We start from the raw sequence: 25,343 nt of genomic DNA, 5'->3' as shown, positions 1-25,343 counted from the left end.
CATGAAATTAAAAGACGCTTGCTCCTTGGGAGGAAAGCTATGGCCAACCTAGACAGCATAGTAAGGAGCAGAGACATCACCTATACAAAGGTTTGTATAATCAAAGCTATGGTTTTCCCAGTAGTAATGTATGGCTGAGAGAGCTGTACTATAAGGAAGGCTGAGCGCCGAAGAATTGATGCTTTCGAGCTGTGGTGCTGGAGAAGACTCTTACGAGTCCCCTGGACTGCAAGGAGGTCAAATTAGTCCATCCTAAAGGAAATCATCCCTGAGTGCTCATTGGAAGGACAGATACTGAAGCTGAAGCTGAAATATTTTGGCCACCTAATGCGAAGAGAAAACTGTCTGGAAAAGACCCTGATGCTGGGAAAGACTGAAGGCAAAAGGAGAAGGGGACGGCAGAGGATGAGATGGCTAGATAGTATCACCGATGCAATGAATATGGACTTGAGCACACTCCAGGAGAGAGCAGAGGACAGGAAGGCCTGGCGTGCTATGGTCCATGGGGTCACGAAGAGTTGGACACGACTGAACGACTGAACAACATGATCTATTTATATGCAGGAGCATTCAGACTGGTGGTTTCCCCTTCTGCACTCTGAAGTGGCATGGCCAAGGAAGGACTGAACCATGTGTTGTACTTGATGCCGTACAGAAGAAAATGGCAGGGTGATCTTTGCTCAGAGAGCATACAGCCCGCAGTTGACAGATGAATTAGAGAAGGGGAGGGAAATGAAAATGGCTGGGTGGGGGGAACAATTCACTCCTAACCTGTGAGTAACATGGTAATTGTCTAAAAAGATTACAGTTTGAGGACAGACAGGTTGTGAGAGAAGTTACAGTTTATCTTCTACTCTATGCCAGTCAGAATAGGGAGGATCTCTGCAGTGCTGATTATCCCCAACATCTTCCTGCCAATACATGGGCAGTGACAGTTTCCCAGCAGAGGGAATGAGATGAGCATGCTGGGATTCCCTCGTGTGCCCTATGCAACAGCTGACAGGCACAAGGAATGTAGGATTGAAATGCAACTCCAAATGCATCCAGAACAAAAAGTGCCTCAGGTCTCAAAAGAATGGGAGGTACTGCTTTAGACCAGGGGTGGGCAGACAAGAGGCTGCGGGATTTACTTTGCATTTTACTAGAGCTCTCAGGTCCACCAAAGCCAGGTGCAAAATAGTGGCTCAGATAGGTGGGCATCTGCTAAGAACTGAGGAACAGGGTGTTTCTGATCATATGCTCTGCCCAGGAATTTGTGATCAGGACCAGAACCAAGCTCACTGGTCTTTTCACACAGAATTCCACTAGTGTTTTTCCCCTAAGCATGCTTTTTCAGCAACCTAATTTAGAGGCGGGGGAAGTGGACGCTTTTTAGTTGTTGCTGTGTTCAAACTATTGGGAGTCAGAAACCCTTGCTGATCTACTGCAGCTCAGCCAGAGATCTACTAGAAGATCTCCGTTTTTTCCACCCTTGGTTTAGACCATCAGCAGCAAATGATGAATCTTTGTAGTATAAAAGGGCTGTTGCATAACAAAGGAAAGTAGATTGCATTGCATAAAAGTTCTTATTCAATGTACTGTGGTGGTGATGTAGCCTCAAGCTCCTTTTGAGGCCCTCTGTCTTGTAGTTCTGTCAGTTATAATACATCCAAACACCCATATCTGTTCTCACAGGATTAGTTGATTGACTTTCTTACCTTGTCTTAGTCTTCATGGTGAAAACAGTTGATTAGGAAGGTGAATGTGAGTTTACAACTAGGGTATTTCTCCTCCTCTTCCTCCTCGTGTTGTTCACACAAACTTAAACTCTGTTTCCCAGTTCCTAGAGTGAACACTTGATTCAGATTGCTGTGTTGGCATTTTTTGCTGAGTACTTACAGATTGAGACAACCTTCCTTTCTCTCTTTCTTTATTCTGTTTTATTATTATTATTTTTTCGGTAATAAAGGAAAATTCTCCAGGCTGTTTTTGTTCAGGGAGGTGAGGTCATCAGTAGAGAAGTTGAAATCCCAGCTTGCTTTAAACTCTTCTTATAGGTATGTTGTATAAATTCCTTATTCAGTTGCTCCATAGGATTAGGGTTACACACAGCATCCAGGAAGGGGCTCAAACCCATTAGATTATTTTTCAGACCTCAACGAGCCTTTTGTATAATTATGTGTAACACAGGGAGAAACTGCTCCAATGGATGGATGCCATTTTTACCTTCAATCATTGTGAGTGTATGTATGATACTGGAGTTTATTAGGGCTAAGCCAAAACTACTCACTGGGGGGGGGGGGTATTTTTTGGCAGTGTTTTGGGAACATTTGGCAATTACTGTGAACACGTTTGCCAATTGATTTGCATTGCCTTCTCTGGCTCTCTTTCTCAGCCAAATTTGTTTGTCCTCAGGGATGTCATCCTGTTCGTTGTGTGGTCCCTGATTACTTGATCTCACCCATGTGACTAATCCAGAAAGCATTGCTCTCACTCTCAACTGACTTTTCCTCAGAGATGTCAGCGTCATCATGGTCATATCTGATGGGCTTCTTAATGATGTCATTCCTGAAAGACTATAAGAAATTTATTCTGGTATAAGCTGCTATGGACTATAGCCCATTTCATGTGATGCATGGAGTATCATAATACTCCATGCATCTGATGAAGTGGGCTATAGTCCACAAAAGCTTATGCCAGAAGAACTGTGTTAGTCTTCAAGGTGCCACAATACTCTCTAACACCACCTCTTTCAACTTTAATCTCAGTGGCTCTTGAACCACTGACCTGGGAGTGTCGAGGATGGATTCATTCTGTACACCACCTGCCAGCTCTGGCCAAAGGAGGGAACTGCAAGGAGACCAACCAAGAGAGCCTCCTTGCACCAATAGGCCAGAGTGGGCCAGGTGATGCTTCCAGGTCATGCTTCCCTGAGCATCTAGGAGACCTGCTCTCATTGGCTGCAAACCACCCTGATCTTACTCCCCTTCTGCCTCATTTCACTTTGCTCTTGACAGCACAGGAGCCAGTCTGGTAGTTATTCTTTAAGATGTTGTTCAGTCGTTCAGTCGTGTCCGACTCTTCGTGACCCCATGGACCATAGCACGCCAGGCCTTCCTGTCCTCCGCTGTCTCCCGGAGTGTGCTCAAGTTCATATTCTTTAAGATGCCACAGGTCTAATTTCTGTTCTTGCAGGTTGTTTTTGTTCCTTGGCTTGGCACTAATGCGCAGCCTAATCATGCGCTATGAGCCCAGTGTGGTCCCTGGTGCAGTTGCTCTGCTAGTCTGCCTGAGTGGCATTGATACAGGGTCTCTTTGTGTCTGCCCTGTGAGAGGGGAAACTTTCTTGAGATCCTCTCTCTCCTTGTGACACAGCATCTGAATGTTGGCGGTAGCAGCAGAATGGACTGAAACAGCCAAACACAGGTGTACAACTTTCTGTGGGACCTTCTTATGTTGTGTCCATCCATGTTCCAGAGCTGCATCATCAGTGATTAAATCCAGAAGAGACTGAACTTTTCTCCACTGCCGAGCAAGTATGTTTGGATTCTAATTTAGCAAAGAAAGCCAAAGGTTAGCAACAGATAGACATGTCTGTGTGTGGTGTTAGCTTGAAAGGTTTAGAGTCTCCAAACATATGTGGAAAAGTAAAATAGTGAAGTTAGACCTTGTTACAAAGATCTCCTCCAACAGTTCCCCTGGTCTTGATTTTTGTTGTGTGTGTGTCTCAGCATGGTTTGAATATAAGGTTTGTTCAGCCTTTTCACATGGTGTCGATATATGTAACAAAATAGGGCTCCTTTTACAAGTTCAAGTGTGCAGAGTAGAGGGAGGGATTGTTGGGCTGCCCCTTGCTTTTAGAACCTCTGATGGGAATCCTGAGCATAAATGAACTCCATTCAGCATGTTTTTGTTGGCTGCTTCCATATTTTATTATCTCATGTAATGGGATCTCTCTTGGTTTGTCAACATTCTGCCGGGGACAGAAAGTTCATGTCTGTAAGAGCGTGCGTATCGGATTAGGCTGCGATGAATGCCATGATGTAATGACCGTCTCCTTTTCCTTCCATCAATATTTTCCCTGTGGGGTCAGTATATTAGAATATGGACTTCAAAAGGAGTACCTTTGTTCTTGCCTTCTGCAACTGTTTGTCTCCCGTTGCTTGCAATATTAAAGCTTTTGGTCTAAGGCTCATTATCTAAGTAGTTTTAAGCTTGTTTGGTTGGTTGCCCTGTAGCATAGCTTTCTGAGCTTATGATAACATGGTGACGTCATTCTAGCTGCTTTTCGAAGGTGGGCCATTTGATCTTCAGTCTGCAGCAGTTCCTCCCCAGTGTTCTAAAGTACAGGAGAATGTGTTGCTAGCTGTGGGATGGGGTGCTGCCTTTCTCCTTGCACGTTTCATTTATCTCTCAGCAGGCCATTTCAGTGAGAATGAGGTTTGGGAGGTTTCGTCCCGATGGCCACCACTTCCATTCTCTTCTTAGTACCGATTGAATGAAACAGCTTACTGCTTTTGTACAGTTTTCACACTCAAAGAGCCTTGTGAATACCTGTGCAGCAACTGACTTGGCCCAAACTTTGAGCAGTAACATGTCTCCCAAGCCTTCCAAGGCCCTCTGGGCCGCTGACAGGTGGGATATGAATGTAAATAGAACATAAAATATTGCAGGGTTGTGCTATTACATTTTTCCTTCTGCCATCACCTGACCCAGGCACCTACTCCTCAAGGTGGCTTTTGGTGCACCAGTCCCTGCTGCTATATTCCTCTATGAAGTGTGTTGGGGAGAGCACAGACACTGTTTTATATTTTATATGGAAGGAGTTACAGGTGAATGGGAGGTGCACAACCTCATTCCCTACTGAATTAAACCTAAGGGGTTTGTGCGTCATGTACTTCACAGAAAAGGTGGGTTTTGAGGAGTGATTTGGAAGGAGAGGCAGCAGCGTGTTGGTATTGTGGGAGGCCATAGATGATCTGTCATGCAGCATTATTGCAAAGATTCATGTGTAGATTTGTGAAAAACGTTTGGACACTGAAATTTGGCAGAACCAGTTAATCAGTGTCAGGGTGGACACTGAGCCCATAGAATCCCAGAGTAGTTCTGATTCTGAGGAAGAGCAGTCGCTCCTGGGAGAGGAGCGTGCTCCTCTTTCCCAGGACCAACAGTTGATGGAGATTCCTCCCACCAGCATTCCTAGTTTAGTTAGCAGTCCAGGGAGTGACCGAGCACAGATAGCAGACTTGGTGGATGGGCGACGCAGACAGCGGCGCCAGATGGAGGGCGCGAAAAGGAGGCGTAGTGCCCTGTTGGCGTGCAAACAACGGCTGCGCCCAGAGGATCCAAGGGAAAAGGGGAGGGACTCTCCCTAGTCCTTAAGTTCAGGGGTCTGCCAGTAATTCCCTTTCAAACGGGGACCAACTGTTCCAACTTAGGGCATAGGTACTGTGCTGCTCAGATCTAGTTGCAAACGGTATAGTTGTTAAGTTGTAAAAGAAGAATAAAGCTTTGAAAGGAATCCCTTTGTCTGTGTCTGGACTTGGCTACTGGATTAGACTGAGAGAGGCCTCCAAGGAGCCCTTGACAATCAGCTGCTGCTGCTATAATTGCACTGAATTAGCTTGTTAGTGCATAGTCTGTCATTGAGATATATTTATGTTATGAGCTGGGTAGACCTATAACTGTCTTTCCAGATTGCATCTATCAATGGGTGTTTCTATCGATAGTCCAGCTCATACATGGTTTGCAGACCCATATTAGCCAAGGAGGCCATGGTTCCCAGCTGTTCTGCAGATGTCATTGTGGAGCTCTTGAGCTATATCTCTGAGGAAAGATCTCCTCTTCCAAGGCCTGGTGTTACAGCCACAACCAGGAATACTTCTGTAAGCTGCCTAGAGACTCTCTGGGGACTGCGTTAGTCTACACCTGGAATTCTGGACACCTTGCTCTCCTCATGTAGGAAGTTCCACTAGTAAGGTGGAACTTTATGGTGTGGACCAGTTTTAGCACCTAGAGTTCCAGGTTAGAGTTAAGGCTGTCGGACTACATGGCGGGAGCTGTAGTGTGGAAGATAATTAGCAACTCGTCTGCAAAACAAAAGGTGTCAGTAGGTGTGGCCAGGTGGTATCTAAACCTTCTGACCTGTCTGGTGGGTGGGAACGCTTCAGGATTAGGTCATATTTCCCACCAAGGCTCTGTACCATTTACAGGTACTCCCATGGGTTAGCTGGCTGGGTGGTGACTTGACAGTCAGGCAGGCATTTGCATGTTTCCGGAGTTCCATGGGAGCAGCTCCCTTGAATCTAGTCAGTGGAGGAAGCACCTACACAATTACTCTTGCCCACCTGCAACCTTCCAGTTCCTGGCAGCTTTTCATGCATGTGTCTCTGTTGCTTCTTCTGAAACAAAATAGATTCTAGAGCCAACATGTCAGGGCAATGTTGATGAAAACAGAAAGCCCAAATTAAATATGTTCAGAGAGCCTGCATGTTGGAACTCCTCTATAACAAATGGTATGGTAATGTTTTCCTACATTCGGGATGTTGAAACTGCCCTGTGAACATAGGGTGGGATATAGAGAAGTTCGTGCTGTAAATGCCCACTTTTTCCTTCTCTTTCAAGAACTTTACACATGGAACTCTTTGGGGTTGGGTGCACTCTTAGGGTCTCACAATAATGCCCTGCTCTATCCCTTCTCTTTTATGACACCTTAGAGTTCTGCTAGTTGTGTGTGTGTGTGTGGTCTGTGTGCATGCTGTTAATATCTGTTGTTGCCTTATTTATTTATGTAATTATTTATTATTACATTTCATATCCCACCTTTTTTCCACTTGCAAGGAATCCAAGGTGGTTTACATGGTCTTCCTGCACTCCATTTTCTCCTCACAACAACCCTGTGAGGTAGGTTAGGCTGAGAATCAGTGGCTGGCCTGAAGTCTCCCAGTGAGCTTTATGGCCACTGGGGACTAGGACATGGATCTCCTGAGTCCCAGTCCAACACTCTAACCACTACATCACACTGGTTTTCCATTTTGAAGTTCAGTTACAGGATTGTGAGGGGCTTTGCTTTGACAAGTTCTGGAATTGGGGGTAAGTAGGATCTCTTCTTGGCAAAGTCAGAAGAAGGCCCTGTCTTTGGACCAGAACTGAGGTGCTGTCCCAGATGCCAAAACTATCCTCTGTGCACATCAGTGGATGGGAATTTAGAGTAAGCAACTGTCCCTTTTCTTGCAACTGGCCAGAAATAAAGGGAAAAAAAGAAAAGGGGGAAAAAGCCAGTCTGCTCCCCACTCAATTGATTGTTAACCCTAATTATAGCAAATTCCATTATCTCCTCTTTTTCCCCCCTCACCCCAACTAAAAATGTAGTACGTGGTTGGAGCTTAAAGCACATAATTGAAGTGAGCCATTGGCAGCTGGGAAATTAAGTCATCCCGGTAGAATTCATGTAAAGCACACATGAATTTTGAATATTCAGTGTTTGTACCATGGAGAATTCTGTGCACCTCCATCTTTGAGAATCTCGAACTTCATGAGTAGAAGTAGGATGTATTTGTTGTGTTAAGTTTTGTTTGCCATTACTTCCTTTTCTTGCTGGTGACCTGACAGTCACTATCCCTCTGCCATTTCAGGTAACTTTGAAGTGGGCGTTCACATTGCAGATGTGAGTTTTTTTGTGCTGGAAGGAACAGCGCTGGACGAAGTAGCAAGCAAAAGGGCAACAAGTGTCTACCTTGTGCAGAAGGTGAGAATAAAGTATATGCCCCAAAGCAAATCCTCAAAAGATAATGTTCTTCTGGATATTAACTGGAAGTCCAAGTGGATAATGTCCTTCTGGCAAGCGACTGGGTGAAAATGGGACAGGGTTGACATCGGAACTGCTTACAGATGAGGATTTATTTTGGAATCTCCATAGTTCATTCATTCACATTTTATGGGGGATCCATACGATGTTGAAATTCATTTGTGGAATTTGCTAACACAAGATGTAGTGATGGCCACCTAGTTGGATGGCTTTAAGAGGAGTTAGACAAATTTATGAAGGCTAAGGCTATCAGTGGCTGCTTGGCCTCATGGCTATATGCTACCTCCAGTATCAGAGGCAATACACTCTCAATGCCAGTTACACGAATAGGAGGGTGCTGTTGCACATAGGGCCACCTTGGGGGCTTCTCATAGGCATGTGGCTGACCACTGTGGGAACAGAATTCAAAGGCGATAGGCCTTTGGCCTGATCCAGCATGGCGTTTCTCAAGTTCTTAAATTATTCTGCTATGTTTTCCCAGTATTACTTACGTCTTTTTTTTTCTTATTGGAAAAAGTCTGACTTTTTTTTTAGAAGTATAGAAGAGTGACTTGACCTCTACAGGTGTAGATGCCCATAGTGTTACTCTTCCATTTTTTAAGAGCTGTGGGTTTGACATGGGAAATGACCCATTGGGCAAGTGAACCTATCATCGCTCAACAGACATTCAGTATAATCTTTGCAGTGGGCGCCATATAGAATCATAGAATAGTAGGGTTGGAAGGGGCCTACAAGACTGTCGAGTCCAACCCCCTGCTCAATGCAGGAATCCAAGTCTAAGCATCCTTGACAAGTGGCTGTCCAGCCCCATCTTTAATGCCTCCAGTGTGGGAGAGCCCACTACCTCCCTAGGTAATGGGTTCTATTCTCGTACTGCTCTAACAGGACATTTTTCCTGATGTTCAGCTGGAATCTGGCTTCCTGTAACTTGAACCCATTATTCCATGTCCTGCACTCTGGGATGATTGAGAAGAGATCCTGGCCTTCCTCTCTGTGACAACCTTTCGAGTACTTGAAGAGTGCTATCATATCTCCCTTCTTCTCAAGGCTAAACTTGCCCATTTCTTTCAGTCTCTCCTCATAGGGCTTTGTTTCCAGTCCCCTGATCATCTTCGTTGCAAACCTCTCCAGTTTGTCTGCATCCTTCTGAAAGTGTGGTGCCCAGAACAGGACACAGATGAGGCCTAACCAGTGCTGAATAGAGGGGAATTAGTACTTCATGTGATTTGGAAGCTATACTTTTATTAATGCAGCCCAAAAGAGCATTTGCCTTTTTGCAGCCACAAAAATCAATTGTTTTTGAAAATCAGTATTTTAAGTAGTGTGGATGCCCATAATGTTTTAAAATTAGCATTATAGGGACATAGAGCAATACCCCTACAATAATATTAAAAAGATAAAAGTAACAAATATAGCTGGAGAAATGTGTTAGCCCTTCTTAAAAGATCACTTCAAAAAGGGTAAACAGGTGATAAAGTGGTGCCCACTGGAAAGAGTATAATGAATGTGCTGAGCAGTGATAGGTTCAGCTGCCTGATAAGTCAGTACCCACATCAGAACCATGTCCCTTAAATGGGCAGAGAGTACTGGTATGGACAGAACATAGTGAGGGGTACAGACAGAAAATGTCCAATATCCTCCAATAGTGTGGAAAGTAGATTGCAATTCTGCTTGTAGCTTGCCGAGGGAAGAGCAGAGCTATTTTAGCATTAAGGTGCTTCCAGACAGATGGCTCCTGACTTTTTTTGTTCCTTTGTTATCACCCTAGTAAAAAGGTAGTAGTGCACACTGCTACTTGCTTCTGCATCGGAAAGTTCCACTTAGCTGTCATGGTTAATCGCCATTGACAGACCTATCGTCTATGCATTTGTCTAATTCTTATTTAAAGCTGTCGATGCTCGAGGCCATCACCGCCTCTGGTGATAATGAAGTCCATATGTTCAGTATGCATTATGTGAAGTAGTGCTTTCTTTAGTGAGTCCTGAACCCACGGCCAGTCAGTTTCACCGAATTACTTTGAGCTCTGGCATTACATGTGTGAGAGAGGAAAAAGTTTCTCTCTTCATTCTCTCCACAACATTCATGATTCTACAGACTACCCACCCCCACATATCCCTAGTCATCTTTTTCTCTTTTTCTTCAAAACTCCAAAGTCCCAAATGCGTTAGGTGGAGCCTTCCCAAACTTGCTGTCTTCCAGATGTTTTGGACTATAACTCCCATCACCATGACCATGGGTCATGCTGGCTGGGGCTGATGTGAGTTGTAGTCCAACACATCTAGAGGTCACCGGGCTGGGGAAGGCTTCAGCTTTAAGGTGGCACAATACTTTTTCCTGTTTTTGCTATAATATGAGCAACATATAGGCCCCTACCCAGAAGGAGATTGGAGTCTACATTTAGACTAGCAGGAGATGGAGGAGGAGAGCCAACAGAATGGAAATCTTCTATTCATTACTCCAGCATCGTCTTATGTGTTGTCTTATCCAAAACAGCCCTTAGGCATCAGCTTGGGCGAATAGTTTGTCAGGGGAAGAAACACAGTTCTTAACTATGGTTCTTTGTGGAAAGGACATCTAAGCTGAGTGCTGAGCCCACAGTGCAGAAGTAGCAAACAGGCGAAAGTGTTTCCTAGAAGGTGCTTTTGAATGGGGAAAATGCAAAACAGACTTATCCAAAACGGCGTTTAGGCATCAGCTTGGGCGAATAGTTTGTCAGGGGAAGAAACACAGTTCTTAACTATGGTTCTTTGTGGAAAGGACATCTAAGCTGAGTGCTGAGCCCACAGTGCAGAAGTAGCAAACAGGTGAAAGTGTTTCCTAGAAGGTGCTTTTGAATGGGGAAGATGCGCATTCTTCTGTGCAAATCTTTATTCTGACCCTTAAACGTGCATATGGGGGAAGTGAGATGGGATAGCAGCTCAGGAGAACACTGTGCTTGACATTGTTAGTGCTGCAGCTCTCACTTGGTTGAACATAGAGTGGGGAGAAGCTCTTCCCACAAGGAAATCAAATAGCACTGCATAACTAATTCTCTTGAACGGCCTGTCTGGGAGAAAAGGGTAGCTGTGCAAAAGGCTAATGGTTTGTTTTGAGAAAGTGCAAGTCTTCAAAATGAGTGTATCAGGTTCTACAAAGCAGGCAAACCTAAACAGTTTTCTCCCTTCTGGCACGTCCCTGTGTGTTGTTTTAGGTGTGAAGTAGCTTGAGTGGGGAAGGTCAGCCATAAATCCCTATAATATTTTACTGGTCCTCTTTTTATAATGGAGATCAAAGATTGGAACTGGAAGCTGGTCTTCATGTTGAGTCCAAGGGCCTTGAGACATTCGCTTCTGACACCAGCAGGTTGTCAGGGTGTTGATATTTTGATAATGTCAAGCTGAATAAGAAAGAGGTGATCGAAGTCTGGATTCATGAAAGTGTTGATACAGAAAGAGAGAGAAAAAGACAGGGAACGCTTGAGCAGAAACTCTTGGCTCATAAACAAATTGCCTGTTTCCTTTGAGTGTCTTTCAGTATACGAGGCCACCCCATGATTAAGCCTCTGAGCCCCCTCCCTGAACGGAGGGCGCAAAGCCATGGGAGCCCTCAGGCTGTTAGCCTGGCTCCACCGTATTGACAGGCCACTGGTGGAGGGCCTGACCTTGGACGTCTGAAGGAACCCCAAGCTGAGCAGGAGTGGGCAGGCTGCCAGGTTGAGCGATGGGAACAAGGCTGTCGGTGGGACTGTGTGGAAATGCTGGGTTTTATTTTCCATGCAAAGCGGTTTGTTCTTTGGCCTCATGGTTTACTTCAGGCCTCCCTGCCGTGATTCCCACCGATGGTGGACCTTCTCTGGCTGGCCTACCTCTGAACTCCGTGGCAACCAAGCCCTGCCATAGCTGAACTCCAGCACCCGCCTCTCATGGACCCTCCTATATCCCAGGACCACTACAAGGTTGGGAAGGACAACAGCTCAAAGCAAAATTGGGAGAGGAGGATGTTTGGGGATACCGGAGGTCACACTCAGTGTGGTGTCGTAAATGGGTTTGGAGACAGCAGCGAGTGGGGCGGGGGAGGCTAGAATTCTGATCCCTGCTCAGCCATGAAGTTCACTGCATGGCCTTGGGGGACCCACTGTACCTCAGTGTAGCCCACCTCACAGAGTGGTTGTGAGGATAAGGAATTATTTGTAGTATGTCCTGATCCTTCAGACTGGGGTAGGAAGGACACTGAATGAAATGACCACCAGAGACCAGTAGCCAAAATGGTGTCTAGTGGTCCATTAATGGTCAAACCAGTATGTGAAATGGACCCACCTCAGCAATTCTTTGTCTTCCCAAAGTCCTTCTCCCTCCTAGACCCCTTTATTGTTGCAACCCCACCCACCAGAATATGCAACCCTTCCTTACCTTATGCCCTTTGGGGTGCTTTTCCCACTCAAGCAAAATTGACCTTTCGCTTCCCTTGCAAAAGCTGCATTGTCTGTCAACATTGTATTTATTTATTGAAAAAACACGGACCTTGCCTTTTTTCCACAAATGAACTCAAGGCAGCTCACAAAGTGCAGCCTTACAGTAACATAAAATTCATCAAAATTATAAACACCATACCATACATTAACAGCCGAAAAGGGAGCAGTGTTAAAATAACAAGCCAGGAAAACATTCATCCTGATGCCTTCTTGAACGGCCATATTTTAATCAAATGCCAAAAGGAGCAAAGTGTTGGAGCTTGATGGATCTCACCAGGAAGAGCATTCCACAGAGTGAGAGCCATCACAGAAAAGGCCCTGCTCCTAGTAGTTGCCAGACGTACCTCATAAGATAAAGCAATCTGGAGCAAAGCCTCAGATGTTACACAGAGCATATGGGGAGGAATGTATGGAATACAGTGATCCTTAAGAGCACAATCCTAGTTGGCAGCCTCCAAATTCAGAGGCTGCCAAGTATCCAATGCAGGGCGGGAGGAGAACAGCAGCTCTGCGTTCCAGCCACCCTGCATTTCTGCTAGATGGGTGATTTTGCTTGTCTAGCAGTGGCACCTCAGAGGGGGAGGGAAGGAGGCTGGGGCAGCCATAGGAAATGGCATAATGCAACCGTCCCGGTCTGCTCCCCTCCCCACCTGTGGGAATGCCCCCTTTTCCCTGTCTCCACGCTCCGTTTTGTGAGCACGGAGAGGTAACCAGTGCAGGTGTCTCTGTGCCATCTACCGGTGGGGGGGGGGGGGCAGGGAATGCGGTTTCCTGGCTCTGAGTTCCGAGCCAGGAAACAGAACTATTCTATGCCCCCCGAGACCCTGTCTGGTGGGCATAGGATTGCTCTCCCCATTAGTTAAGTCCCCAAGCCATTTAGGACTTTAAAGGTTAGACCAGCACTTCCAGTTGATCCTGGACACAAATCAGTAGCCAGTGCAAATCAAATAAAATAGGTGTACTATTTTCTCAACAGCTATCCCCTGTTAGCAACCTCACAGTGGCATTTCACACAAGCTGATGTTTTCAAACGTTTTCCAGGGCAGCTCCACATAAAGCATATTGCAGGGGTTTAATCTGGAGATTACTAGGGTGTGAATGATTGTGGCAAGTCCAGTTTCAGCAGGTGCAGCCTGAACTGACCTATCAGGTACCCCTCTCCATTGATGCCACCTGTGTCTCTGACGGGAGTGCTGGGTCAAGGAGCACATCCAAGCTACACACTTGATCTTTTAGGGGTATTGCAAGTCCATCCAAGGCAGGCTTGGGCACCCAACCGCGAGCTAAACAGTCCACTTGCCAACAGTATTTCTATCTTGCCTGGTTTAAGCTCCAACTTGTTCAGTCACTTCCAGTCCTACACAGCTGACCAACAGTGCTTCAGGAGTTCTCCTGCCTCCCTAGGATCAGTTGTAAATGAGAGGTGGGGCTGTCTGTCATCTGCATATTGATGCCTCTGCAGCCTAGATCTCTGAATGACTTCACCCAGTAGCTTCATGTAGATGGTAAAGAGCATGGGGGACAAGATGGAACCCTGTGAGACCCCATAGAATGCTGGACAAAGGGGAACATCAGTAGTCCCCCAGCACCACCTTCTGGGTCTACCTTCCCAAGAATGAGTACAGCCAACTCAACATTGCACCTGTAGGAATAAAAAATAAACTTCCAGTATCGTCCTGACTTTATGCAAATCTGTGGTGTGACTGCAGTTGGGATGCTGTGTATGGTTCTGGTCACTGTACCTTAAAAAGAGTATTGTACAGCTGGAGAAGATGCAGAAAAGGGCAACCAACATGATCAAGGGGCTGGAGCAACTGCCTTATGCGGAAAGGCTCCAGTGTTTAGCTTAGAAAAATGCTGAGTAAGTGAAGACGTGATAGAGGTATGCCACGTTATGCATGGTGTGGAGAAAGTGGTTAAGGAGAGTTTTTTCTCCCTCGCTTATAATACGAGAACCCGGAGTCATCCCATGAAGCTGAATTGTGTGAGATTAAAGACAGGTCAAAGGAAGCATTTCTTCACACAACCCATAGTTCAGCAATGAATTTGCTACCACAAGGTGTGGGGGTGGCCATCAACTTGGATGGTAAAAGGGAATTAGACCAATTCCTGGAGGAGAAGGCTATCAAACGCTGCTAGGCATGATGGCTGTATATGACCTCCAGAGGCATTATGCCTTTATATACCCGTTGCTGGGGAACGCAAGCGGGAGGGCGCTGTTGCCCTTCTGTCCTGCTTGTGGGCTTCCCTGAGGCATCCGGTTGGCCACTGTGAAAGCAGAGTGCTGGAACAGATAAGCCTTTGGTCTGATCTAGCAAGGCTCCTCTGAGGTTCTTGCCCTCAGCAGTAACAGAATCAGCTGCCAGATTGACGCAGCTGCCTCTGTGCATAGACAGCTTGCATTCTCCACATAAGGAGAGCCTCAGGAACGGTTGGGAGAGGGGCAGGTTGGTGAATTGGCACATTACAGGCACCAAATAAATGCTAAGCAGTTTTGTTTTTTGTGTGTATCCAAAATATTTCGTATCTCGCCCTTCAGTTTAAAACGAAGCTGACAGGACAGCTTGCAATTCATAGTCTAAACAAAAACACCAAACTTACAAAACAATAACCGAGACAGCCTTCAAACAACAGCAGTATTAAACACATTAAAGGGCGAAGTCTGCCTGGCACCAGAAAGACATGAGATTCAGCACCAGATGAGCCTCTGAGAGTATACTCTGCAGATGGGGCGCCACTACAAAGAAGGCCCTTTTCCCAGGCGCCACCTGCCTAACCTTTGAAGGCTGCAGCACTGAGGGAAGGCCTCTGATGCAGATCTCTACATTTCAGCAGGTTCATGTGGGACTAGGTGGTCCTTTGGATGAGTGCTACCTTGGTGCCCCGTACTGGTGGCTGCGGTTTTCCTCTTTCCCTGTTCTTACTTTTTAATAGGGGACTCTTGTCCAGTGAGAGTTTCTTTCCATCAGTGTTCTTGGCTTTGGCTGACTGTTTCATTAATCTCTTGGCATTTGCTCTGTATGGCCTCTGTGGTGTTATCTGAGATTGGAATATCTCGCAGCCAGTGCAGGAGGTCTGATGGGTGGCGGGCCTTTCTTACACAGCCCTCCCTCAACGGGCGCTGCCCCTTCTCGATGGATAACCGCCCATTGCTGGACTGAGGCATGGCCAGCCTCACGTAGGAGACCTGTGAATTATGGGCCTGCTTCTATTGTCAACGTGCTCCCTTGCCATTGGAATAACACAGCTGGCAGCCTTTTTGTGTCGAGAGGAATGGCTTATCATTCCCCGCTGCCCTCCTGACCTTCCAGTTCAGTCGGCCCTGCTGATTCATATGGAAAGTGATTTCTTTCCCGGTCGGGAGACTCAATAGCCAGCCTTGCTGTCCCAAACTCTGCCAGGCAATTAGAGTGGATTTATGAGCAGGGATCGGGTGCCAAGCCACAAACGTGATTAAATATTTTAAGAGCTTTCCTGTGAAGGCTCTCCATGCAGATAGAAAATGTTTGCTTTCCAAAACTTATACGGGACCTCTGAAAAAAAATGGAAGGGAGGGCTTGATTGGGGGGCAATTCAGCCCTTTGCCTAAAACTGGTTCTCTACCCCTGACTTACAATATTTATTTAACCCTGCCTTTCACTTTATAAACATTTCCAAGGTGGCTTACAATTTGAAAACAAATAACATTAAAACATTAAAAAAACATTAGGCAGGTACCTGCCCTAAGGATCTTACAATCTGAATGTAGGCTGTGGAGAAAACAGAAGTAGGGACAGGAGAGGCAAGAGGTAATGAGATGAAGATGCACAAATGGTATTGCGTGTACTTGCACGTCAGTGTCAGGTGTGATACAGTGGCTTTGTAGGCATAGTAGGTTTGGAGGAGGGATCTGGAGGAAGAGAATAAGGGGGTGCCAACTAGACAAAATGACATCTTTGACACCCCCTCCCCATTTGTTTGACTTTTGAATGCCTTATTTTTATTGCATTTGTAGCTTATTCCAAAGCTTTTTAAATGTTTTATTTGCAAATTCAACAATAATAACAACAACAAACAAGAAACAACCCCCAGCAAAGGGGGGGGGGACCACAGAAGAGAAAGAGAGAGCGAGAACATCATAAAACATATTCATACACAATAATCATTTACCCTTGGTGTATTAAAAAAAGAAGGAAAATAAAGATTGAGCACTTCCACAGAGGTGGTTGGGGAGGAAGTCCCAGGGCCAGCAAGGGGAAGAGAACAGGAGACCACCCGGTGGTTCATGTCAAGCTTCTTCAGTTAGCTCAGTGAGCCCTTATTGCACCCTTGCCTCTCAGGTTCACGTTTGCCCTGAAGACGTCTTTGTTTCTTGAAAGGGTTCTTGGGAGGCCCACCCCAGGCGGCCATTGCCTTTAATCGTTGTGAATGTTGTTCCCTGTCATAAAGAAAAACGATAGCCTGGGACTGGAGTGCTGGCCTTCCCCGTGAGCAATGGGTGTGTCTGGCCTTGGGGGGGGGGGGCGGCAGGAAGCTGTTGCTCTGAGGCAGAGCCCCCGCTTTGCATGCAGAAGGTCCCAGGTTCCATCTCCGGCATCTCCAGGTAGGGCTGGAAAAATTTTTGCCTGAAACCCTGGCGGGGCCATGGCCACCAGTCAGTGCTGACTGGGCTAGATGGACCGAGGGTCTGACTTAGAATAAGGCAGCTATGTTCCTGCATAGCTGATGTTGCTTCTCAATTGATTGTGTTGTCTTCCTTATCTCAGTCACACCACCCTGCAATGTAGGCCATCAGTAACCATCCAGATGAGAAACTGGGCCTGAGAGTCTCGTGATTTGCCTAAGACCACCCATTGCATTTAAGGCTGAGCATGGATTGAAGCCCACACCTTGAAGGTCCTTGGCTGATGCTTCATCTGCTGGACTACACTGACTCGGAGTCTTCTTTCATACATTTTTGCGGTTGTTGAAGTACCACAGTCACCATTTTCTGGGATTCAAGAGAAGGATGCCTTCCTATAGCAGGAGAAGAGCTCAGATGCCATGTTCCCTTGTTTCAAAAGCAATGCTCAACATCCCAATCATAGAAGCAGGATTATTCACTACTAGTTAATTCAAATTAAATATCCACATCTCCTGGAAACTGTCACCTAAATTCTTGCACTGAGCAGAGATTGGACAGTATTATCTCCAAGGTCTCTTTCAACTCTAATATTCTGTAATCCTGTGAAATTAAAAGCCAGCAGCTGCTCAGTGACATGCGTCGAAGCTTCTCTTATAGCCTTCTGTAGCTGCAGGTCAGAGTGTTACATGATACGTATTTTTAACTTTCCCACTCAGTTTTGGAACTGAGTAGATGAGAGGGCACAGGGCCTCAGGACCAGGAGCCAGATCAGGTCTTCCTAGGGTTCCAGTCTGGACCTTCAGGGTTTCGCAGGCCCAGCCACTGATCGTTCAGTGGTCTCCCAGCTTTTGTGCCTTTTCCCCCATTTTAAAAGGTTGAAATGCCTCTTCCTTACTGGAAGTAAGAGCTGTAAGATAAACTAAGCTGGTATTTTGGCATTTTGGTCCTGTCCCCTTTGCCTCACCTCTTTTTGCCTTTAATCCTGCCACCACTGGAATGCAGCCCCCAAAATCTTCTCCAAAAGTGAACTTGACTCTTGGGCTGAAAGAGGTTCTGCATCCCTTCCTGAGGAGCTTGAGCTTTCCTTTTTTTCCCTTTAAGAGAAAAGGAAGTTTCTAACCCTTATATCCATGCACATGAGCTTGGGGACATATTTGCAATGCCTGGTAACATCCCCATAGCAAGTGCGGCAAGGGGTTGGGGGTTGGAATGCATTTCACTACTCAGGGTCGCATCCTGCAAGAACCCCATAGAACCAAGGCAGGACTGATGATGTCAAATAAGCACATGTCAGTCATTTTGGTTGCACTAGGTTTGGATTGCCTTGGTTCTGTTTTCAAAAGCATGTGCTGCTGCAGGTGTGATCCTGATTGCATTGCCAAGATGATTTGATGCAAACTGATTAAATAATCAATGAATGAGCACTGAAATCAGTTCAAAACCCCAGAAATGTGATCTGAAGAGGGCTCTTGCTTCTCCACACATGATTGCTGTTGCCTCTTTCTCTCTCCCGAAGTGATCTGTGCAACTGCTTGGCTCTTGACTGACACCACTTCAGCTCCACAGGATTAGGATTTCTGTTCTATATTATGCTTCGAGGACATGGCAGCCTGCCATGTCTGGAAACACCCATGGGATCCACAGTGCATGTCCATAGAGAAAAGGGCTGTCAGGGTGGAAACGGAGCCCATAGAACCCCAGAGCAGTTCTGATTCTGAGGAGGAACAGCAATCCGTGGGAGAGGAGCCTGCTCATCCCTCCCAGGTACAGCAGCTGGCAGAGCTTCCTCCTGTCAGCATTCCTGAGATAGATAGTGACCCTGGCAGCGAGAGAGTGAGGGAGGGTGGCTTGCTAGACACTCGACGCAGACGCAGGGAGTGATGAGCGATGGAGGGCACGGAAAGGAGGCGTAGCGCCCGTTTGGCGCACAAGCAACGGTCGCATCCCGTGGACCCAAGGGAAAGAGGGAGGAACTCTCCCTAGCTCATAAGTTCAGGTTCTGCAAGTGATTCTCCTTCAAACGGGGACCAACTACCTAACCTGGAGCATAGGCTACTCTGCTGTTCATTGCTTAGTCGCTGGTGATTAGCATCTGAAAGAGTCATTAGCTGTAAAAGGATTAAAGCCTTGAAAAAAATCCTTTTGTCTGTGTCTTGAGTTGGCTATTGGAGTAGACTGAAAGAGGCCACTAGGGCACTCCTGACAAGGGCACACAAATAATCTCAGTAGAGTCTGTTCTGAGTTTTTGTCATCTTACCTGGGCGCTAGGCATGCTGGTTATGTGTGTTCACAGAGGCAAAGCTCACTTGAAGGGGCACGTCCCGTTTAGCCAGCAAGTTGCAGTGCAGCCTTTGCCAGCCTGGTACCCTCCAGGTGTGTGGGACTACAACTCCCATAATTCCCAGCACTCTTGTCTCCAACAAGAGAAAGGCATCTCTGGAAGTTCTTGGACTAAGGGAGAAATGATGTCCACCCTTGTTTATCCTCACTGCCTGTTCCTCAGAGGCACCTTAGCTCTGTGCATGGAAGTTCCATCCTGGGCTGCCATGGCAAATCACCCCTGTCTTCTATGAATTTTAAAAAGGGCTCTAAACCAGTAGCCCTCACAACATCCCCTAGTTTCCCCATCAGCGTCCTAAGTAAATTATGCATAGTACTTAGATGTACTTCCTGTTGTTTGTCTGAGCTGTTCCTACTTTCCCCCTCGGCCATGGGTTGCTCATGGAAAGGGAGATGGTTTCCAACAGCAGTGGGAAGCTGGGAGACTTTTCCAGGGAAAGCAGATGCATCTTTACATGTGATCCTTTGTCTTCCAGGTGATCCCCATGCTTCCCAAACTGCTCTGCGAGGAGCTGTGCAGTCTCAATCCCATGACAGACCGACTCACCTTCTCCATCATATGGAAACTGACTCCAGAAGGCAAGGTAAGCTTGGGCGTTGCCTTTGGAGCACTTGGTGTAAGTTGCTCAACATTACTCCTTAGATTGACATCAACCAGAATTCTACAAAAATGTGCAAGCTTTGGAGTTCCCCGGAACTCTTCATCAGGTTATGTTGGTACAAAAAGCAGGGGATGGGGTGTGTGGAGGGGGGAGATCTGGTCACATTTAGGGATTTTTCTTTTTCTCTCCCCATCCCCTGCTTTTTGTACTGACGTAGCCTGATGAAGAATTCTGGAGAATTCTAAAGCTTTCATATTTTTGTGGAATTTCGGTTGGTCCTAATAAAGGTATTGGCCAACTAATGGATTTTGATTTCCCCACCCCACTCCCATGGACCAGTACAGCAATCTTCATTGGGAGGGGTGGAGGTGGTGGTGGTAGTGATGTCCTTACATTGGTGCACTGATTGATCAGGGAAGTGAAATACTAGGTGAATAGGAATGGGGCAGCTGCATCTGCCTCCAGGAAGGTCACAAACAGGGCCTAAACAGCCCTCCTGCTGTTACCCCCTCCCAGCACTTGGTACTCAAAGGTATACTGCCTCTGAATATAGAGGTTCCAGTCAGCCATCGTGGCTAATTAAGAAACTACAGGTAGATCTTTCTCCATGAATTTTGTTCTAAATCCCTCTATACCAGCCTTCCTCAACCTGGTGCGCTCCAGATGTGTTGGACTAGAACTCCCAGCATTCTGGGAATTGTAGCCCAACACAGCTGGGGGGCACCAGGTTGGGGAAGGCTGCTCTAGACCATGACTCTTGTCTATATCTCTGTTGTTTTCAATCCCCCTCCTATGACTGTTCCATCAGTTCACCGGCTTGAATTCCAGTCTCTGCAGCGTTCATATTTTGAGGTGGAGGCCACTTGTACACCTCTTTTTATTGCATCTTGCCCAAAGGCTGCGCTCTGGTTGCCCTTGGTTCTGGAAAACAGTTTCTTACGGGAAATCCTCACCTGTGCCCAGGCAGTAACACTTTTAACTTAGATTTGCCTGGATTTATGGAATTAGTTCACATACGGATTGACAGTGTTAATGCTTCTAATAACCCTGAGATGTATTGAGCTTTAACGGTCTGGGCCAAGATGAATGAGGACCTTGGCTTAATTCAGCTGTTACCGTTAACCAGGGATTAAAAGGGGGTGAAGAGGGTGGAGGTAATGGCTTCAGAGCCGTTCAATGCACTGTGCTAAGAGGGCACACGTCTTCCTTCATGGAGAGTTCATATGGATTCAGGCAATCGTGGCTTGTTTCCAGCAATGTGATTCTTCATTTTGACTCCCAATGTGATTCTTCATTTTGACTCCCTCCTGAGCTTGCAGGAGGGTGCCTGAGGAAAGTGGCTTGCTACGCTGTGCTATGCAGAGCAAAATATATGAACTGTTTATTCCTCATTAGCCAGCTAATTATTTGTCTCCCACTGACTGATAGCCTAACATTTAGGGAGATAGCAGGAAATGTCCAATGGTGAGGGAGCCGTTTTCTGCCTGTTTTTCCTTGCCTGCTCTTTCCTTCATTTCCTCCTCCTCCATCATGGGTATTATTTATTAGTAGGAGGGGCCCAGGCACAGCACCTGTTGGGTGCATATGAGACCTCATGACCTTAGGTAGCAAGGCAGGGAGAAGTTTCTGGTTGAGACCATGAAGAGCCACTCCTAGATAGGGTTGACATGAGATTGAGAACCATGGACTGTTGGGTGCCCTCCTTGGTACAACGTGCCTCTTATTTAACCTCATGAAAGTGCCAGCTGTTTATTTTGGCAATGTGAGTGACTTGGGACATGTGAAATGTGTCGACTTTCCACGCTACCCTTTGGATCAGGAGGGGAGGCCTTATACTGCATTCCTTCCCTCCCCAAAGTGAGAGTGACAGGGACATGGGGTCTTTCTTTCCTCTTGTGGCACCCATCCTTTTGGGTCTCCTTTTCCAGGGAGAGCTATGTAACCATGTCCATGTTCTCTTTCTGCTGTCAGGTGACCACTTTTTATACAAAAACTTTGCTGGGTCATGTATACTGTTGCTGTTATTTGCTGTTCTTCATTAATACTCATCTTGGCTGGTGAATTTTAAAATTGTCTCTAATAGTCTATTTTGTATAGATAATATGTAGTGCTTTGGATGGCTTTAAAAGGGGATCAGGCAGATTTATAGTGGATGGGATCTATCACTGACTCTTGGCCACAGCAGCTAAATGGAGTCTCTTGGTGACAAGGACGTATCCTGGAGGTTATTTTAGGAGGGAGGGCATGAAGGGCTCCCCAAAAGCATCTGGCAGGCTGCTATTGGAAGCAGGATGCTGCTGGCCTATTGGTATGATTCAGCAGAGCTGCTCTTGCCGGCAAGAAACGAAGCAGGGAATGCACATCCTGTTTAACACTGAGCCCCAGGCGTTTTGGAGGATGCAGAAGTGGCAAGTTCGTGCTCAAAGGGTTTAGAATCAAAGACAGGCCAAAGATGAAGGGAGGAGAGTTTGGAGTAGTGCAGCCTTCCCCAACCTGGTGCCCTCCAGATGTTTTGGACATCAGCTCCTATCAGCCCTAGCCAGCAGAGCTATGGTAAGGAATGATGGGAGTTGTAGTTCAACGTATACCCTTATAAGAACATAAGAAGAGCCATGCTGGATCAGGTTGGAGTAGTTTAGCCTTCCCCAACCTGGTGCCGTCCAGATGTGTACCCTTGTATTTTTTAGGCATGATGATGTCCGTCCCCTTTCCCTTGAGTTGCTCTTCTGCATTAAGAGGCATTGGCATTGTTTCACGTTCCTTGTTCGACCTCTTGATGTTTCAGATTCTTGATGAATGGTTTGGGCGGACCGTGATCTGTTCCTGTGCGAAGCTCAGCTACGACCATGCCCAAAGTATGATTGAGAACCCTGAGAAAGCGTTCGCAGCAGAGGAGCTCCCCGCTGTCTCCCCCCGGCACTCAGTAGATGAAGTTCACCAGGCAGTCCTCAAGCTCCACCAAATTGCCAAGCAGTTGCGCGAGCAGCGCTTCATGGATGGCGCACTCCGTTTGGATCAGGTCAGCATAACCTACCTTGTTGTGAGGAAAAATGGAATCTCTCCCCCCGCCCCCGGCACCCCCAATGGATGGCACTCCAAATTCCTTGGAGAAAGTATGTGGGCACAAATGGAAATATTGTCATATTAAATAACAGCAAGTTCACATGTATGATAGCAAAAACAGAACTTGCAGAAAAGCCCCTCAGGAAAGCAGGTCTGAGCCAGATGATCTGATCACTGAATGTGCCAAGTGTGGGAAAGTTAATCCTCAGTCCAGGTGGCCCCTAAGGCAGCCCCCTGCCCCCAAATGTGGTGATAAGAATACTGGCCTACCTTACAGGGGTGGTCATCAGAATTACATTCAGAGAATGCATCTAAAGTAACTTTGTACACTCTGTAAAGCATAAACCAGCCTTCCCCAACCTGGTGCCCTCCAGATGTGTTGGACTAAAACTTGCAGCATCCCCCAGCCAGTCAGTTGTAGTCCAACACATCTGGAGGGCACCAGGTCAGAGAATGTTGGCATAAATTGCTGTGAACTGCCCAGAGAGCTTTGGCTCTTGGGCAGTATAGAAATGTAATGAATGAATGCTCAGTTGTTGTCATTAAGCGTACAGAAGTTACCTGTCACATTGTCGGAGAGCATTTAGACAAGTGATGAGTGAGAGCAGAAAGAGCTGGCATCATACTGCATACGCTCACTGCCTGTAGATCAAAATTGGCAATAGTGGCGAGCCACAGACATGCTGTATGCAATCCAGATCATTGCGTGTCATGGGCAGAGAGGAAGTGCCTGCAGGACAAATAGCTCCAGATGACACAAGCAAGTTTGTTGAGCTGTACTCTGAAAGGGAAGGCAAAACAAAGGCAAAATAAGGGCTTTTGTTCAGCATGTTGAACTTTGCCACCCACCTGATTGCTGTGGCTAAAGGTACCTGCACCATCCGGACGCCGTACTACTTAGGGCAAATTTCTTGTAATTTTCCAGATATATAGGGGTTGTGCTGCAAACAAGCACTGAGAATTAGGATACAAGAACATGTCTCATCGTCTTCCATGCTAACTCATCTCTGGGGGTGGATAGGGAGACTTTGTTTGTTTTATACAAAGATTTCTATCTTGCCCTTCTAATGCCATGCATCACTCAGAGCTGCTGACAACAGTTTAAAACCATAACACAATATAAAACCATACATTAAATACAAATACAAAAATATATAAAAAGAGAGTAAAATATGAAGGCAGAGACCAACTATGAAACATAGCTTTAAATAAAACACCAATGCTTTGCAGGCAAAAGGCTGCTGGGATCAAAATGTCTTCACCGCCCATTCGAGATTTGGTCTTGAAAGGGGTCAAACAGCTAGTGGGGCTCTGTTCCCCTTTTCTAGCAGTCCTACTGTTGCAGAAACAAACAGGTGTAGCTCTGAATAGAGTAACTGGAAAGGGTGGGGGGTGGGGTGCTGCTGCTCAGAACCACCAGTGGAGAAACCCAGGAGGCAGAGGGAGCAAAATATGGGGTGAGACTAGAATTCCAGCTCCCTGGAAGATTTGCGGCTTGGGGCCAAAATGCTTATAGCACAGCATCTTTCTGCATGATCCTGCCCTGCCTGATGGAGGCCTGTATGGCACCTCAGCTTGGGGACTCTTTGTGCCAGGAGGCTTGGTTGGCCTTTCCCCAAATGGATTCAGACACGAGGCAAGAATAGTATTGTTCCGTCACTTTCAGTGTGGATACCTAAATTCCTGTGAATGCACTGTCTTTCCAGCTGGCTTTTGCTACAATCTTATCAGCTGTCTTTTTTTTTTTAAGGTTATATTTTTATTTTTACTGTACTGTTTTTACTGAAATTTGATTTTCAAATTGGGGAGATCCAATAGCAGGGACGAAAGTGGGAGTATAAATGTTTCAGTAAATATTCTATTGGCTAAAGCATGGATTAACAAGGTGCTTTTTTTAACCCTTCCTTCTGAGTAAATGTACTTGAGAGAAGCAGTGGCACTATGATGTTTGAAAATGTGCATCAGCGAGAAAAGTTTCTCCTCCTCCCTGTCCCAGCCTGGGAGAGAGGGAAAAATTAGACCTCTGCTGACAAAGATCTAGGATGCTTCTCACCATGGTAATGCAAGTGGGGCTTACTCCCCTCCTATTCCAGGCCTTTTATATTGGTCCCTTTTTTCTTTTAAAGTGTTAGTACAGGGCAGAAACTCAGGGCTGTTTTGGTCCCAGTGATTTGACAGATCGAATCCACCCTACCCCCTGAACAACTTCCCATGTGAAAATGCAGGCTGGGGCAGTTGTTCTTGAGAAGAGGGCTATTTGTCAGATTGGCAAGCCAAGCCAAGTATAGTCATTAATCTACATGAATATTTCTGTTGTTACAATGCAGAGAAGCATCTTATCAAGGCAGAGAATCTCTCCTTCCATTCCTTTTGATGCCTCATGAATGGCTTCTCAGTCTGGGCACACTCAAGTCTATGTTCTCCTCCCTCTGGAACCAGTTCCTAAGGTTTTGCAAAAATTATTGCAATCCTGGCTGTGTTTAATCCCTAGAGAGTGCT

The 25,343-nt window shown here is 46.3% G+C and overlaps 1 protein-coding gene across 5 annotated transcripts in view; it reads left to right on the top strand.

Moving 5' to 3' along the window:
* The window catches only part of DIS3L2 (DIS3 like 3'-5' exoribonuclease 2), a 290,436-nt gene that overhangs the window by 189,335 nt on the left and 75,758 nt on the right, over positions 1-25,343 (top strand). For all 5 annotated transcript variants that reach the window (XR_014789643.1, XM_084847710.1, XM_084847711.1 and 2 more), the window contains 3 exons: positions 7,614-7,726; positions 19,656-19,763; positions 22,567-22,800. Coding sequence is in view for 4 of the 5 variants with exons in the window: in XM_084847710.1 (XP_084703836.1) it covers positions 7,614-7,726; positions 19,656-19,763; positions 22,567-22,800 (455 nt within the window). In the remaining variant the exon portion in view is untranslated. The remainder of the gene's footprint in view (positions 1-7,613; positions 7,727-19,655; positions 19,764-22,566; positions 22,801-25,343) is intronic.

Source organism: Heloderma suspectum, chromosome 3, assembly GCF_057233095.1.
Source record: "Heloderma suspectum isolate Gila_16-S chromosome 3, 16-S_ref, whole genome shotgun sequence".
Lineage (NCBI taxonomy): Eukaryota > Metazoa > Chordata > Lepidosauria > Squamata > Helodermatidae > Heloderma > Heloderma suspectum.
The sequence above is the reverse complement of the archived record's forward strand: the minus strand, read 5'-3'. Positions and strand labels throughout refer to the sequence as shown.